Source organism: Leucopleurus acutus (genome assembly GCF_964270905.1).
Source record: "Leucopleurus acutus genome assembly, chromosome: 16".
NCBI classification, from domain to species: domain Eukaryota; kingdom Metazoa; phylum Chordata; class Mammalia; order Artiodactyla; family Delphinidae; genus Leucopleurus; species Leucopleurus acutus.
Genome location: NC_139158.1, coordinates 51,695,450 through 51,713,969, shown reverse-complemented (window position 1 = coordinate 51,713,969; position 18,520 = coordinate 51,695,450). Strand labels below are relative to the sequence as shown.

General features: G+C 39.9%; 1 protein-coding gene across 4 annotated transcripts in view; it reads left to right on the top strand.

The window, feature by feature from the left end:
• Positions 1 to 5,885: 5,885 nt before the first annotated feature.
• The window catches only part of PLCB4 (phospholipase C beta 4), a gene marked incomplete at both ends in the record, with an annotated part of 154,070 nt that continues 141,435 nt past the window's right edge, over positions 5,886 to 18,520 (top strand). For all 4 annotated transcript variants that reach the window (XM_082856887.1, XM_082856886.1, XM_082856889.1 and 1 more), the window contains one exon: positions 5,886 to 5,969. In XM_082856887.1, the coding sequence (XP_082713013.1) occupies positions 5,886 to 5,969 (84 nt within the window). The remainder of the gene's footprint in view (positions 5,970 to 18,520) is intronic.

Below are 18,520 nucleotides of genomic sequence, written 5' to 3'. Positions count from 1 at the left end.
AACAAGGAGACTATTTAAAAGCCCACTGGCCTCCCTCCAGTAGTCACTCAAGGTGTTTACTCTGGAAAAAGTACCGAGTTCTATATCCATTCTTTGTGTAAATTCTCCTTTACTTCCCATGTTCCTTAAGAAGGACACTTTCCTGTGGGCTCTGTGGGGTGAGGTAATGTTCTTCCAAGAGACAACTGAACCATGAAGTATCTTGTAAATGAGATCTTAGAAGGCCAGCCAGAGAATTTGAGGAGAGGAGCCTTTGGCATTGCAGTGAAAGCGTTTTGTTTTTTGTTTGCTTTTTGGTTTTTTACCAGTTAGCTGTGGGTGGAGCTTTGAGATCATTGCAAACAGAGTGGCCAGTTCCCCGCTCCCTGACTTTTAAAAGAAGTAACTATTTGTCCTTTTAACTTTTTCTGGAGTCAGTTGGATTGTGACACATACCTCATTTATTCCTGTTTAATAATCAATTACCTGGATCAAACTGCTATTAAACATGACTGGCTGGGCCAATGTTTTCTGGTCTGCAGGTCATAGTTGTACCATCTACATAAAATAAGCCAGTTGCTGCCCCTAATGCCAGACCTGAGGAAGTATTTCTGAGACAATTCAAGGAGCAGTCCCCCTCCCCCCAAATCCTGTTTAAAACTGGGAAAATTCAGGATACTCCAATGTCATTTTTCTGAAATGCCATCTAACTTGTTCAGAAATCCAAAGCTCAGGAAAAGTAAGCAGTGAGATGAGCTCCTACCTCCACTGTCAACCTCTTTAGAGATTAAGGTCACAATTACCCTCCTCTTTGCATTAGCTCCCACCAACATCCTTCACATAATTAGACCATTATGATGAAATTAGTATCCAAGGTAGACCTGAATATTTTAGTAGTAAGGATAGTAGTGAAATCGGAGAAACATCATGTACTGAGGACGTCTGCCGTGTGTCCTTTTGATCCTGGGAGAACCGGAGTTAAGCCAATGAAAGATGATACAAGTTGATATAAGCTGTCTTTTAATTTCATTTTTGGTGTGAGCATTTCATATTGCAAGCCCCTTGTTGCTATTCCCTTTACAATAAAACCAAAGGAAATATTGAAAGGGATGGTTGGCAGGAGTGGAAAGATCATAGAACACATAAAGTCCTGCAGAGGAGAGGTGTTTCGCTCACCGGGGAAGCCACCATGTTGTTTCTTCATCCTTCTTTAATGCTAACACTTAGGTCCCTGTAGTTGACTCATCTTATTATAGGTCACTGAACAACATGTCCATGATAGCCTGAGGGGGGTCTGCAGGTCCGTTTTTCTCTGCAGATCTGTTTTACGACATAGAAGGCAGGAATGCACATCGCTGCACTAGAAGCTTGCTTTGACACTGCCTTGGGTGGAGGGGCTGTGTTTGTGGACACTGAGAAATGGGCATGGAAAGACACAGAGAGAGGCAGACAAAGAGGAACAGAGAAGCAGAGAGAGAGAGGAAGAGAGACCCAGTCACAGCCATTGTGGGAGACTGAGACATGGACCAGCCTACTCACAGATGGACTCTCTTCTGCCACTGGCATGGCTTGTCTGCCTTGGCTTTCCATGGGGGGCCTTGGTACTGACGAATAGAGGGCTGCTTCCTGCCTCAGTCTGGGCTGGTTAGAATGCCCTTCATGCTTTGATCAGTTTTTAGCCTGGTCAGTAATAAATATTGGATGAGTTCCTCCTTCAAACACCTGTGGTTGCCATTGTGAAGAAACTATCTTGAAACGTGACCTAATGTGCTCTTCGTCTGCTTTAAATTATTTGGGACTAAAGATTCATGCGTCTGCCTATCTGTGTGATTTCAACTTTTTTTTTCTCCTTTTTTAAATTTACATTATTTTTTATTTACACAAGCAGCACATGAATGCAGGAATATATTCCCATAATAAAAAAGTCCAGGACAGAGATAACATGAAAGATATCTTGACTTTCAGCCCCAAGCTTTGTTCCCTCCCCAGAAGTAAGCAGAGTCATAAATTTGCAAGGTTCTTTCCAAACTTTTTAATAATGCATTTATATGCATGAATATTTACCTAGAAAAATATATAGTTTTGCCTTGTGTGTGTGTGTGTGTTTACTACACAGTTCATGTCATTCTGTGGCTGTGTATTTAGGTAAATGGTGTCACACTGTTCCTATTCCATATTACTACATGGCTTGCTGCAAAAACATGGTTTTCATTTAATGGTATGTGTTAGAGACTTTTCAAGTTCAGCTTCACATCACCTTGTAATGTGTACATGTATTAGACTTTGCTCCTTAGTGAATCACATTGATTGTTTTCAGTGTGGAAACATCCCAAATTATTCTTTCAGTAACTTTCTGGAATAGATTGGTTTATATTTTAGCAGAGGTTTTTCTCTGTGAGAATAAGCTCTAGGGTTGGTTGGTTGGTTGGTTGGTTGGTTTCTTATTAACCCTTTGTGGTGTCATTGTCAGAGTCTGACAAGACACTTGTGAAATGAGCTGGGTAGTAGCTTTATTTTATTTTATTATTTTATTTTATTTTTTTATGTCCTAGAAAAATGTAGGTACACAGGATTTACCTTTTTCTAGAAGATTTGGTAGAACTCACCTGTAAAATCATCTGGGCCTAATGTTTTACTATTTTTTCAATTTCTCCCAAGATTACTGGTCTGTTTAAGCGTTCTGCTCATTTGTTGAGCCAAATTTATTTTAACTTTGAAAAACATCCACTTGAAGTTTTCAAATATTTTGGTTAAAGTTATACATAGCATCTCTTACGGTGTTCACCTTCTCTCTGTATTTACACTCCACCTTTCATCATGGATATTGTGAGTTTACGGTTCTTCCTCATCCTCCTTCCTACCCCAACTCTCTCTCTGTCTCTCTCCCCAATACCTGCCAAATTTTATCTAATATATGCATATTCAGAAAATAATTAACTTTTACCAGTCATTATTTTATTATTTGGGGTTAGGTTTTAATGTATATAGAGTACTCCCATCTTTCATTTCTAAGAAGTTTATAATTTCTGCTTTGACTATTCTGCTCAAATCAAGCATTATTTAGAAGTGTGTATGTTTATGTTTAATTCCTATGTGTGTAGGTTTTACACACTCTCTGTCATTAATTTATAAGTTGGCCTAGTCATGGTCAGTAAGCATGGCCACTGTAATTTCTGACTCTTGAAAAGTACTGAGATTTTCTCTGTGGCCTAATCATGATCAGATTTTGAGATTGTTATATGTGTTTGGGGCAGCCGGGTACAAAGAGAGAATGAAGGAAAGATATATGTGGGGGGGGGGGCTAAACTCATTAAGTAATATATTTAAATTATGTTAACTTGAGTCATTTAAATTGTTTTGGTTAAACTTGTGTGATTTTCAAATCCTCAATATTCTTCCGTTAATTTCTGAGAATCATTATCTCCTAATATGTATGTGACTTTGCCTGTTTCTCTTTGTATTTTCAGTTTTTCAATCTATGTTTTGATGCTGTGTGGTCACATATCTAATGTTAATGACTTGAAAGATTTTGATCACCCCTTCTCTTAATATGACATATCACTGTCTCTTGCTTTTTTCCTTGAAGTCTATTTTGTCTAACATTATTAGTGTTACATCTAACATTATTAGTGTTACATCTGGTCCTTTCCCAGCGTGTGCCTATTATATCTTCTTTTCATCCCTTCATTTTCAAACTTCCTATATAATTTTTATTTTATAAATATTTCTGGTAAACAACTATAATGTTACCTAATTTGAAAACCTCTGTCTTTTATAAATGGATTTAGCCAAATCATATTTATTACAGTTAGTAATACATTTACTTTCTGTTTTCCAGTTATTGTGTGTTCTTCTTTTTTCCCTCTCCCTTCCCACATCTTTTATCTGTTTCCTTTTTAAAGGAGGCTCACATTTCTTCGTTCTATTTTTTCCCTCATTTATTTGCAAGTTATACTTTCCATTTAAAATTTTCTATTAGGAAAATTCTTAAATTTTTAACACTCATAATTGATCTTCTATTTTTCTGCCAATATCTAGAGTTTTAACTACCTATATTGCACTCCCTAAAATGTTTTTTACCTCCCTTTGTTCCATATTTCCTTGCCTCCAGCACCTACCTGTGTTGATATAATCTGGAATTTGGATGCTAGATTGTAATTTCTATATCTTCTTCTTTTTGTATAATACATAAGACTTAAGAGTAAAATTTGTCTCTTTTTTAAACTTTTTTCTTCTTTCTTTCTTCCCTTCTTTCTTCCTTCCTTTCTCCTTCCTTTCCCCTTCCTTCCTGCCAGCCTTACTTCCCATATCTCTTATTTTTCTATATTTCTTTTTCTTCTTGACAGAATATATAATACATTAACTCTTTCAGAGTAGGTTATTAAACCCTTTTGATACCTTGGAAGTCTGTAAATATATCTTCTCCTAACAATTAAACCATTATTCCATTGGTCACAGAGTTTCTAGTCCACAGTTACTTTCCCTCAAAACTTTGCAGTTATTACTCTGCTGTTTTCTCATGTGTAATACTCTGATGTTGTGCCTGATTCCATGCTGATTGCCATTCAATTCTAAATTGTCTTCTCTCTATGCATCTCTGAGAAATTTCATAACTTCTCTTCATATTGCTTGTTCTTAGTCACCTCAAGGAATGTTTAGGTGTGTGTATCTTTTTCCCCCGTTTATACCTACTGCATCACTGGATTTTTTCACACTGAGAGCACAAATATTCAGATTTCAGAAATGTTTTTCTACTATTCCTTTAATTGTTCCCATTTTTCCATTGGCTTTACTTTCTCTCCTTCTAATAGAAGACATCCTTCTATAAGGTGGTTTTTGAATCTTCTGTTTCCATTTTCCATCTCTCTTAATTTTTCAGTCATGCTTTCTGTTTCTTTTTGTGTTGTATTCTGTGATAATTCCTTGGCTCAGCACTTCATACGAATTCTCTTTACAGTGCAGGTCACCTATTTATTAGGAGTTTGACTACAAAAATCTTTTTAAAATTTCTAGAATCTGTAGTTAATTGTGTTTTGGGAAGAGAATGCACTCTTTCCTCCCTCTGAGGATATCAGCCTTAAGTCAAAGTCAGATTCTGTTTGTCCTGTTAACTCTGTTTTCTTGGGTGTAAGTTCTTCTATTTACTGTGTTTGGTGTCTGCCTTCCCTGTTCTTTGCATTGCTCAAATATTTGGTGATTCTTATTGGTGATTCTTTTCATTTAAGATGCCCTGTTTATAGCTATTGCATGCACACCATGGTGCAGGATGCTAAGAAGGGTGGGTAAAAGGAACATCCAGTTCTTCCTAAGTGTAGGCAGCCACTCTGGACAATGCCAGTCTCCCTTCAATGTCATACTCACTGCCTATGCTACAAAGCAGACATTCTGTTGTTCACTGCATGGCCCAAGGGAGGAGGGGGTGAGAGAGGGCTAAAGACAGGACCAAGAGAAATAAAAATTACAGCGACTCCTACTTGATTCTACAACCCCATCACCTGTCAACTCCCCCTGGCCGTGAGTTCACCTTGTGGTGGAGGCTTGTAGAACCTCTTGCTCTTTACAGCAGTCCTCTGCTATATGTAGGTTTAGGTGTGCGGTTTCTGTCTTTTATCTGATGACATCAGATTTTATATATACATAATTATTTTATAGGATTTGAAGAGGAAGGGGGAAGCTTCCCAAACAATCACCAAATGATCACCAAACAACCAGGAGAAGGGAATTCAGGGTCAGATGAAGGGAAGAAGAAAAAAAAAAAAGACAATTTATGGACTTAGTCCATGTGTATGAAGAAAAGCTTTTGCAAACACGTAAATATAAAATGATTAACCTTCGATCTTCACTTGTTTTTTAATTGTGTTCACTAATGAGATACCCTTTTTCATTTTCAGGTCTTAAATATAATCATGGCCAAACCTTATGAATTTAATTGGCAGAAGGAAGTTCCTTCGTTTTTGCAAGAAGGAGCAGTTTTTGACAGATATGAAGAGGTAAAGAAGCGTTATTAATTGTTTCTCTCAAAACATTCTTCTAATTATTTCATTTTAATCACAGTATTGAGTAAACAGTCTTTGACATAAGTAAGAATATCCTGGAGATTTATAAGTTGGAATATTTGGAAAGAGTCAAAGTTATGAGATATAATATTAATGATAATAATACTATAATTTACTGAGCACTCTCCCTGTGCCAGATATAATAATAATGATGATACTATAAATTATTGTGTGCTTACTGTGTGCCAGACAACTTTCTAAGCACTTCCTGTGTATTATTTGTTCAATTCCTTATAATAACCTTATAAGGTTGTTGCCATTATTATGCTTGTTTTACAGATGAGTGTCACGGAGTAATAGTTTTTGCTTAACGAAGTGCTTCTGTCAGGCTTTCCTCATAACACTTTCTATTTGTCATAAATGTAGTAGTGACTGGATTTTGTGCTGGTCACGTGCATTGTTCGTCTCATTTATACACATCAGCTTGACCAAAGCTTTGCGTGCCTCTGCTTCTATTATTTATTGCTTGTGCCCTTGCAAGGTGGTGATGGCTCCAGGCTTTCTAGAAACCAGGGGCTTGGGGCCACCAGTCTGTTCAGAAGGTTTAGGACGGAGAGTGGAAGCCTCCTTTGCATTGTTAACATGTTGCTTTTCTTAGAGTTTACTTGAATTTGAGGTGACTTGTGGAGGGGTGTGTGATGATACTGTGTTGCCTCTAAGGCGAAGTAAGATGCAAAACTTGTTCAGACTTCATGCAGAGTCAGAGTTGGTTCCCTTCAAAATCAGTGGAACGTATGTGGTTCATCGTGGTGGCCTCCCAGGGGTTCAGATCATCAGGCCTTTTCGTGAGGTCTGTGGGCTGACACAACTCACTTACTGGTTGACTTGGTTTTTCCAAAATATGTATCATAATACTCTGTAGATTTATACCATAGTTGTTTTGTGTAAACAGAATTGAGAAAGGCAAAGGATGGACCCAAATGTAGTCAGTATTCTTCATATTGAATTAAAGTATTGTGGTGACAGCTATCTATACTACTGAAACTTTATTGCTTCCCTGAAAGAACAGCATTCTGCTATAAGAAGAAACAAAACAATTTTCTACCACCTGGAGGCAACCACTGTTAACTCTTTTGCAGTTTTCTTCTAGTCTTTTTTCTAATTGTTTTTCCTCTTCCATAGTTGTCATCATAGAGTAATCTTGAAAATACAAATCAGAACCTCTTCTTCCTCTATTTAAAAGCTTCCATGACTCCCTCTTGTAGGATAAAGATGACTCATCAGAATGAAATACAAGGTCTTCCATAATTTGTCTCCTGCCTAATTCTACAGCCTTATTTCCCACCAGTTTTCTACAAACACTCTCTGTTTTAACCCTAAGAATACGCTTAAAATTCCCCCAATAAACTGTTCTATTTCATGCTTTGTGCTTACTGCTGCCTTTTCCTGAAAGGCACTTATCCTTCCTTGTTTGACTGAAAAACTCCTATTTATCCTTCAGAACCCAGATGAGAAATCTTTACTCTTTGATATCTCCCTTGACCCATTTGATAAGAATTGATCACTCGTTTGTGCTACCACTAAACTACCCTTGCACATACTACACTGCACTCACATTTCATTTAATGTTTTTGTCTTTCCTAGTATACTCTGAGTTTCTTGAGGTCAAGGACCATATTTTACTTATCTTTTTCTTTCCAGGGACTAGCAGAACGCCTACAATTTCCAAATTCACTGTAAATATCTAGTATCAAAAGGGATTTTTAAAGGACATGGAAGCAACCTAAGTGTCCATCGACAGATGAATGGATAAAGAAGATGTGGCACATATATACAATGGAATATTACTCAGCCATAAAAAGAAACAAAATTGAGTTATTTGTAGTGAGGTGGATAGACCTAGAGTCTGTCATACAGAGTGAAATAAATCAGAAAGAGAAAAATAAATACCATATGCTAACACATATATATGGAATAAAAGAAAATGGTTCTGAAGAAGGGGGAGGACAGGAATAAAGACGCAGACATAGAGAATGGAATTGAGGACAGGGGGAGGGGGAAGGGTAAGCTGGGATGAAGTGAGAGAGTGGCATGGACATATATACACTACCAAATGTAAATAGATAGCTAGTGGGAAGCAGCCACATAGCACAGGGAGATCAGCTTGGTGCTTTGTGACCACCTAGAGGGGTGGGATAGAGAGGATGGGAGCAAGACGCAAGAGGGAGGAGATATGGGGATATATGTATAACTGATTCACCTTGTTATAAAACAGAAACTAACACACCATAGTAAAGCAATTATACTCAAATAAAGATGTTGTTAAAAAAAAGGGGGGATTTTAGATACAATTGATTCCAACTAAGTTTGGTTTTATTATAGTTTGTTCATTTTCTTGATAATTGAAATGGTGAGAGGTCCTTGAGACCTGTGTGGAAAGCTGTACTTCAACACATTCAAAATATTAGAGTAAATCCTATCTAATTTTCATCTTTTAAATTAAAAATTATCGATATCAACAATTTGAGAGTTCAAGCCGAATGCAATTAAGTGCACTTGACTACTTTTGTCCACTTTACACAACTTGGCAAGAAGGCCAAGGGCTAACTTAGAGGCATTTCCAAGCCTTTTCTCCCAGGTAACTCAGGTCTGGGTTGAGTACCAGCGCCACCATGATGATGGCCATTGCCCTTCATTATAAGCTGGCGAGTGACATCTCTCCCTGAATCTGCTAGAGTATCCCAAAATATTTGTGGTTTTCTGAGGCAGTTTCCCAGGCTCTGGAAATCTATAGGATAATTAAAAAATACTTCCTGGCTTCCAGTTCCTCAGAGAAGGTCATTTTGAAGAGATTAAATGTAATCACTGGCTGAGTATCTCTTCTGCTGTCATATAAGCAGAAACCAGTTAGAGAAAGAGTACTATTTTTTGATAAAGTGAAATGTGATTTGATGAACTAGAAGTTTATCATCATTGAATCATTTTTATTTCTCATGATTTTTTTTGTTTATTAATCATCATAACTCATTTATATTTAGAAAATACTGATGACTTGCACTTCTAAAGGCATTTACTTTTCTTCCAGGTTCCTCTGAAAATGAGGTAAAGCTAGGAAAGAAATCTTAACAAGTATTAAATACAATCTCGCTAAGCTTTCAACTTTCTTAAGTGCTATTTTACTAGGATTATAAGCAAAAAATGTTCAGCTTCATAAAGTAAATAATGCCTCTTCATAAAACATATCAAACTGGTGTTGACCTTAAAAATAAAAGTTATTTTATCAGCAAAAATGTGTTTATTTAGGAATAGCAGAGGAGTTGCAATTCAGGACAAGCAAGCTATAGCAAAAGCCATAGACAAGTCCATAGAACAAAGGAGGGGAATAGTATTGTAGAGAGAGAAAGGAGGAAGTCAGGAGGGGTTGTTCTGAACAAAAATCCATTGGAGAAAAGTGCGAGTTCAGGGAGCTGGCGGGTTACTCAGGGGCTGAGTTGCTGGGCTAGTCAGTATCTTGTGGGAGATGCCACGCACTTCTTTTCCTTTTGGGGGCCTGTAATTCATGATTCTTTCCTATTGATGATTCTTCTCTGGGGTCTGTAACTGACAGTTCTTCCCATAGTTGATGTCCAGTGGTACCTTGTGAGAGCTTCTCCTTCTGGCCTCCTGACTCCATTTTAGTAAGGTTTCCCTTTATTAATTTTCAAACCAGAAAGCCAAATAGTGTTTCAAATGGGGCTGTAGCCAGTTGTTCTTATTACAGCTGCCCTTTGAATAACACAGGTTTCAACTGCATGGTCCACTCTTATATGGATTTTTTTCAATAAATACCTATCACAGTACCACACAATCCGCAGTTGGCTGAATCAGGGGATGCGGAACCACGGATATGGAGGGTTGACTGTAAAAGTTATATTCATATTTTCAACTGCACTGGGGTTGGCAGCCCTAAAACCTCACGTTGTTCAAGGCTCAACTGTATTTCCCTATTCTGTAAGATTTAGTTCTTTAGAGTCACGGCCATTAAAATTTTCAAGGCACCAAATATAAACAGAGAAGGTTTGTTTCTACAGTTTTTTGCATGAACAGCAGGGAAAAGTGACAGCTGACAGCAAGTGGGAGGAACAGGAATTAGAGAAAACACAACCTGATCATCCCAAAAGTGCCACGCAAAGGGACCATTTGTGAAGGGGCATAAACGCCTTCAGCACCATATGGCAACTAACATTATCATGACGGTCTGAAGGATCGGGCAAACATTAAATTGTGTTCCACGTATTGGTTTAAAGAAGGCAGGGAAGTGTTTTAATCAGTGGGTGAGCATTCACTAGGTCAGAAACAAATAGCATTTACTAACCATTGTTTTAAAAATATATATTATTTTGCCAATAAATGCAACTAGTGCAACTGTATTTAAGCATTATTTTATTATTTCTGCTGAGGGATTTCTTCTGAGGTAGCCCAAAATTTCAGGAACTGCAGCCTGCATTGTAGCCTCTGATTGTATTCTCCTGCCACTTCAAAAGCTGTTTGTATCTAACTTTACTTGACTTTTAAGTTACTTACATGAAAAATATATTTCGTTTCCTAAGTGGTACAACTGGTGTAAAAATCTTTAGACATTTTTCTATCACAGAGGAGAGAAACAGCAGTGCTTTTTAGAACCCATGCCGCCCAAATGTCTGTAACTCAACTGGCATCCTGACTTGCCTTTCATGTCCTTATTTTTTTTTAACATCTTTATTGGGGTATAATTGCTTTACAATGGTGTGTTAGTTTCTGCTTTATAACAAAGTGAATCAGTTATACATATACATATGTTCCCATATCTCTTGCCTCTTGCGTCTCCCTCCCTCCCACCCACCCTATCCCACCCCTCCAGGCGGTCACAAAGCACTGAGCTGATCTCCCTGTGCTATGCGGCTGCTTCCCACTAGCTATCTACCTTACGTTTGGTAGTGTATATATGTCCATGCCTCTCTCTCGCTTTGTCACAGCTCACCCTTCCCCCTCCCCATATCCTCAAGTCCGTTCTCTAGTAGGTCTGTGTCTTTATTCCTGTCTTACCCCTAGGTTCTTCATGACATTTTTTTTCTTAAATTCCATATATATGTGTTAGCATATGGTATTTGTCTTTCTCTTTCATGTCCTTATTAAAGGGCTGAAGACCCCATCTCTTGGCTATTCAGGGCTCACCCCAGCCTTTCCTAGAATTCCTAGGTGCCTACGGCCGCCTTGTGATCACTCAGCTCCTCAATGCCTTCTTACCTCTCTGTTCCCAGGACTGTTCCCTGCTCTAATTTCTCTCCCTAAACCCATTATATCACTGAACCTCAGGAACAAGGATGTTGTGTGAAATAGGCTTTTATTAAAAATTTGGTGGTAGCAGAGGAGAATTACAGCATGCAGTAGGAGACAACAGGTATCATGAGGAATAAATTTCAGAGGTCAGCAGGGCAACAGGTGTCTCTCTCATTGCCCTCTTTTTTGCCCCACTCTTCCACCAAGAAGCATTTTCCTGTTTCTTTTCTTTTTTGATCTCTCCCTCAGAATCCTTTTCTAATACACCCTTTTCCTTTCTCCCATATGCCTCTTATTCCAATTAGAAACAAACAAAAAAAACCAACAAAAAACCAACTCCCTCTCAAACCAAGGAGGAAAATGGGAAATTCTGGTCCCTTCTCATCCTGAGAAGTGTGGTTCCTTGTCCAGCTGAAACTCTCCCATCCAGACTCTCCTGAGACCTCCGCTTTTGCGTAACTTTGAAGGGCAATGGATATACTTAAACACACAAAAATTTTAAAGACCTTTCTCCCTTGAAAGAAAAGTGGTCTGTCGTCCTTCTAGAGAAGTGGTCACCAGCAGAACTTTGCAGTGATGGACATGGTCTGTATCTGGGCTGCCTGTTACCACATGTGAAGAGGGTTGTGATGCACAGTTGGTAATCTCAGGGCTTTGTCCCCAACCTGTGCACAAAATCTAGACTGCACTTATTTTTCTTAGAGTGCAAGAGTTTCTCTTTAGCAAAATTAATTCAGTTTGGCATTTGGAAAACAAACAAACAAAACAACAACAACAGCAAAAGTGGCCAGTGAGACTGAGGAACTGAGGTTTTATCTTAATTAATTTTAATTAAAGCTTACATAACAACATGTGGCTGGTGGCTCTCTTATTGGACAGCACAGTTTTCTAGACAATTAGCTTAAATTACAACCAGATTTTAAAATACCATCCTCTTTCCCCAGCACGCAGAAAGAGCTCTCAGTTTGCTTAACTGGGATCTGCAGTTTCATCAGCCACGTCTTCTTAGTGGCAGCCAGAGCAGAGATTTGAATGTTTTATAGCTGACTTCCCTCCCCCACCACCCCACATCCCAAATCCCAGCTTGGGTTGGGCTGCCCCTTTTCCTCACCTGTGGGATTTTGTATCTGAGGCAGGCTGCCGGGTTGGAGTGTCCTTTTCTGGAGAAGCCTTGGTCTTTATTACCAACCCCTCCCACTCACCATCCCCAAAACCCTCCCCTGCACACACACAGAAACGGAGCCCCTTGATGCTCACAACTGCTGCCAGGAAAACAGAAACAGTTATGGTAGCTGCCAATCCCAGAGGAATATGGAAGTACAGCATCAATAAAAGCTGAAGTGAAGCCAAGTGGGACAGGCCGAATTTGGCCTCTTTCCAAGGTAGCTCTGAAACCAAACTGTAGGGCACTCAGTGAAGCTCCAAAAGGCCCAGGCACCCTACATACCCCAGGCTGCACATCGGTGAAGCAAATAATTTAACAAGTGTAATTTGCAAAAAACTAAAAACACATCCTCATAGAAAGTATTTTGACTGAAAGATTTATTTAGCTCCTCAGTGAGGATACCAGCAGGATGATAAGTCTAGTTATAAGAGCACTGGAGGAAAAGAGGAAAGGAAAGCAGCAACAAGCTTTGTCAATTAGATACAAAACCAGTTACTGCCCTGGAGGGTAAAAAAACCATAACCCCTGAGGCTGTCTTTTCTACCAGACACAAATCACATGCATCCCTTACAGAACAAAAAATGGCTGCAACCTATCTAGTTAACTTCAGAAAATCTGGGCCCTAAACTACAGTGAATAATAAGTCAAACAAAGGGTCATTCTTTTAGAGAAATAAATCATCCTTGCGTGGGTCTCTAGACAGCGTTCCTGTATAACGTGGAAAGGATACATAGCCATCTTTTTATCTCATTTCCAGTTTCGGGTGATTTAAACTCAATTGCACCCACAGAGTTAGGATATCCAGCTCAAAAAGTAGAAAGTGGAATTGTAGCACATTATTTGTATTTACAGTGAAAGATTCTTACAGGGTTGTCATAATGATAACAGTTCTGATCATATTTATTAGTCTTTCAATGTTTAGAGTCAACCTAATGGTAGACAAAATATTTAATTATTATTGACAAAACAGAATGAAAAATCTATTCACTTTGTCAGTGCAAAGTAAGGGTACAGACAAATCTTGGAAAGGAGAACTAGTTGGAGACACAGAGGAAAAACCAGAGGCTTAATATTCTCAGTGAGAGGAAATGTTGATAGTTAGTTGACAGTGCATGAAATAGAGGCTTCTGTCTATTATTTAAAGCCAATCACAAAACCAAAAAGAATGTGATTTCACATTTGGAAGGGAGAGGAGGGAAAGTAGGGAAATGAGTTAAATTGAGTTCCATTTCTGAGTTGTTATCCTAAGGAACCTATCAATATTCCTACGTGTGCCTGGTAGATAATTAGTTCAGTTATTCACTGTCTTGCCATGAGTCCTGCTTTCTTCAAGCTCCAGTCCCTACTAGAATTGGACATTTAAAACAAAACAAAAAATGTGTTATATCACTTTATTGTCCACCAAATTATGTCCAGATGTCTTGGTTTGATACTGCAGGCCCTCAGCATGTGGCCCCAGATGTCCTACCACCCTCACCCCCGTATTTTCCCCCCCACAGTCACATTGCAATGAGGAAGGTGGTAGATTGTACCCCTTGTGGGGTGAGGAGACCAAGGTGGGCAGTGGGTCCAGGGGACTGACGGAGAAGGCCTCAGAGAGCAAGCCCCCTTCGGTCTGCATATTGGTGGGTGAGTCCATTAGCGGATTAAAGGACAGCTAAGATGAGGGGACAGTCGAGCTCCTGCAAGGGCATGGGTGTGGGATGGGGGACGTGACTTGTCTGTCAGGGGTAGGAGGGCAGGTGGTGAAGGCAGGAGCTGCAGCTGCAGAGATGAGCAGTGTCCCACCATAAATGCTTTACTTTCCAGCCCAAGCATTGGCACTAGATCCTGAAGGCTCTAGGGACCCTTCGATGGATATTTTTTAGCAGGAAAGAGTGAGGTCTGAATATGACTGGAAAGTGGGTCTGGCTGATTAGTTGTATCTGGGAGGGTAGAGGTGGGATTGAATGGCTGGATAGACAGTCATTCAGACACATGGGAAATAAGAGGAGGGGTGGAAGATGGAAATGAATTAGAGGATTTTCTAACCTGGTGGATGTAGAAGGTGAGGGAGAGTAAGAAGTGTAAAACAAGGTTGGGATTTCCAGCCCAGGAAGCTGGGTGGGCTCTGATGCTGGCACAGAGAATGTCAGAGAAGGGGTAGTTTATGGATGTGCTCATGTGGTTCTTCTTCATGAAATGAATGGTACTTATCACTGTATGTTCTGTTGTACCCCAGAAGCATTTTGCATATACAGAAATCACATAAGTTTTAGTTTAAAATAAACTGCACAAAAAGAGAATTGACAAACATAGTAAACTACCCAAGAGGATGAACAAATGGATGCATTTTGTTCCTTCCTCTGTCCTCCACTCCCAGGGGTGCTGTTGGCATCCTGGCTGGAGTAGGCATCGTGAGCAAGGGCATGGTATGAACAGAAGTCTGAGAAGTAGGCAGAAGCCTCATTGCGTACAGCAGCCGTTCTGAAAGTGTGGTCCCCAAACCAGCATCACCAGCATCACCTAGAACTTTATCAGAAATGCACATTCTCAGCCCATCTCATAGATGAATCAGAAACTCCGGGAATGGGCCCAGCAGTGTATGTTTTAACTAGTCCTCTAAGAGACTTGGATGCACATCTGAGTATGAGCTCAGTGGTCATAGGACCGGGATGGGGAGCTTGGATTTCTTTCTGAGTGTTATGGGAAGCCATTTTCAACAGGGACTGACGTGATCTGGTTTACGTTCTGGTGACAGTTACTTTGGTAGCTGTGTGGAGAATGGATTTGTAAGGGGCGGGGTGCAAAGTGCACACCAGAGGTACAGAGTACGGTTAGAGAACACCAGAAGTTTAATTTAAGGAAGGTGAGCTGGAATCTTAGCCCTTCCTTTTACTTGGTGTATCTCTACGGGCAATTTTCTTAATATCTCTGTGCTAGAAAAGGGGAGCTAGGAAGGTAGGTGGGTCTGAAGAGTATGTATTATATTTCAGCTAAGGATCCTATGATTCTACACCTACCCGCCTTCAGTTACCTCTCTCTTCATCATCATCTTGCGACCTCTTCCTCATATGGTAAGAAAGGTGTGGCCAGAGCCTGCGCACTTAATCACTTAATCACGCTGAAACAATCCGGAGCTGCAAGAGCTAGTATCAGCCGGGGTTTTGCAAGAACGCCCAGACCTGTTCCTTCCTCTAGACCCTCCTTTGAAATAACAGTGCTAATAACATTATCTGCACTCTCAGACCCCCCAAAGCTTAGAGACCATTGTCATCCAAGCAGGAAGTGTTTAAGGAAAGGTCTGTATGGTTTGCAAAATTCTGGGAAGTAAGTGCACTTGAAGACAAAAGACTCTGATTTGAGCCTTGACCCTGACATTTACAAGTTATGACCTTGGGCAAGTCCTTTCACCTGCCTTAGTGAGCTTAGTGGGCTTCTAGGGGCAGGAAATTGTGGGACGGTAAATACATGGTGAAACTAATAGAACATCAGGGTTATTTTAAGTAAGGTTTGTGCAGACACATCTTGGTGCTGACTTTCTTCTTCATGGCCACAAAACACCCTGGAGGGGGGCTATATGGAAGGCTTTATTTCTCAGAAGTTTCTGCTTTAATTAGATAAGGGAAGCTCTGACCAGGTTTCTTTCTGCATTTGTTGATTCTCAATTGCCTTCGGCTCAGAAAAATCCATATGCAAAGTGGCATATATTGGGATGGCACGTTCTAATTCCCTTCAGTGATTTAGGACAGCAACCATTTATGTAGTCTGAATCTGTGGGTCAGCCATCTGGGCTGGAATGGGCACACTCAAGTGTTTGCTGGTCCAACTGGGGGCTGGCTGATTTAGGATGGTCTTAGCAGGACCCTCTCATCTCCACCCCACCTGGTCTGTCATCCTCCTGCAAGCAGATGGAGCTTGTTCTTTCCTGCACACAGCCGAGTTTCTGCTGCATGCTGTAGACCAAAGTAAGTGGGGACATTGGGAGGGGCTGCAAAGTCACCTTGCGAGCAGCGAGATTCAGGGAGGGGTGAAGGAGTGTGTCCCTCTCTGCAGTCAACCACGGTTATTGTAGGTACTCTTTATGTAATCAATCATCTTGCATTGAAAAGGCACAGAACAGGGGTCAACACACTTTTTCTGTAAAGGACCAGATATTAAATATTTTAGGTTTTGCAAGCCATAGGGTCTCTGTCACAACTACTTAACTTTGTAGCATAAAAGCAGTCATAGAACATTCAACAATCTGTAAATGAATGAATGGGCTGTGTTCCAAGAAAATTTTATTTTCAAAAACAGGGCTGTGGTCTGCAGACACCTAGCTTAGAAGACGAATAATGATACATAGAAATGAATAACAAATTAGTTTGGATGGTGATGATGATACTTTCAGGTAATTACTTTTAGCTCAGTCATTTTCCCTTATGAATGTATTATTAAATTTTCAGTTTAGTCTTCCTCAATTTTGTTCCCTTTTCTCTATAACTGTATTGGCTTTTGCTGAATAATCAGTTACTCTTGTCTAAGATGCTCCAGTTTTGTTTACTTGTTTCTGCTTACTCTTCTCACTTTTATGTTTTTTCCCTCTCTGTGAAGTTTCTTTGGGTTTACATTTCTTCATTTCTTCACAAAGGTAGAAGATAACTCTATTCCCTGGAGGAATAGGAGCATCTCACCCATGAAATGGTGTCTGAGTCAGTCTCATGGAAAACTCTAATACTTGAGATTCATGCTATTCAAGGGTGTAGGAAGGACTTATTTGTGGGAAGATGAGACATGCATCCACTAGGAAGCTAGAGAAGGAAATCCGGGCGGGCGTTCAATTTACAAGGAGCTGGTGAAAACAAAACGAAGCAATACAACACAAAAAGAAAGTGTATAAATAATGAGTCAATCAAATATAAGGAACTAGCTGAGGAGCTACTTAGGTCTCTGGAGTCTGACTGTTATGCTAAAGAATTTAGTTAAAATTCAGTGGCTAAAATGACAGTGCTTGTGTTTTTTTTTTTTTAACATTTGTTTTTAATTGAAATGTAGTTGATTTACAATATCACGTTAGTTTCAGGTGGACAGTGCTAGTTTTTTATTGCTTTTTTTCTACCTGAGTGTAAATAGGAAAATGCACAATATCTGCTCCTTCAAATCTTGTCTATAGCTGCAGGGGAGCAGGAGGTCAGTGGCTGTGGTCAGGCATCCTTTAATTAGGGTTGACGAGTGCAGCCTTGTGGATCTCCAGCCTGATGGCGATGGGGCCCAGAGAACATCCTGGCTGCATTCTGTTTGGGATCGCACTCTGTTCATGCGTGTGGCCTGGCCATTGAATTAATGGAGTTCATTCAAGTGTGAACAAATGAACAGTCAAATGAAATATACAGCATATTTTAAAGTGAATCATTTTGAAGTGCGTTCTCAAGTAAGAAAATGGCATTTCTTTAAACTCCGTTTCATGTGAATGAATTCCCTACTTCTAAAAATGATGATAAATGTTTTCGTTGTTACTGGTTTTGGTTCTTTTTAGGGAGGATGCTTTTCAGTCCTTATGTTCTCAGAGAGACAGCAGCAAGTGGTCTTGAAAAGCAGGGTTTTAGTTTCCTGCCCAGAAATTGAACCTGAGTAGCCCGGATGTAAACCAGGAATTCTAGCCACTAGTCCACCAGGGGCTAAAGGCTAAAAGCAAAGAGGCCCTGGCTCTTGCCCCATTTGAAAACAAGAATGTTTCAAGGAGGCAAAAACTGTAAAATCAGGTACAAAATTTATTATTATTAGCACGGCACAACCTGTGGGAGAGCACACAGGGAAGCTGTTTATGTAAGGCAGAAGCAAGGCAGAGATGCGCACCCAAAGAGAAAGGGTGTGGGCATCCTCCCTAATGAGGAGTGCAGCAAAGAGGCGGTTAAATCATTTATATAGGGCAGTTTTTCCAGGTCGTTGTTTACCTTGGGCCAATTATCTCGTTTCTTTTCCACACCTCACCTGTCCTAGGACCCTCTCCAACATGCATGCGTGTGTTTTTGCCAAGATGGATTCCAGCACAGAGGGCTGTGGGAGGTTTGAGATCACCTATTATGGGGTGGTGCCCCCTCCCTTTTGGCCCCGGAGGAGC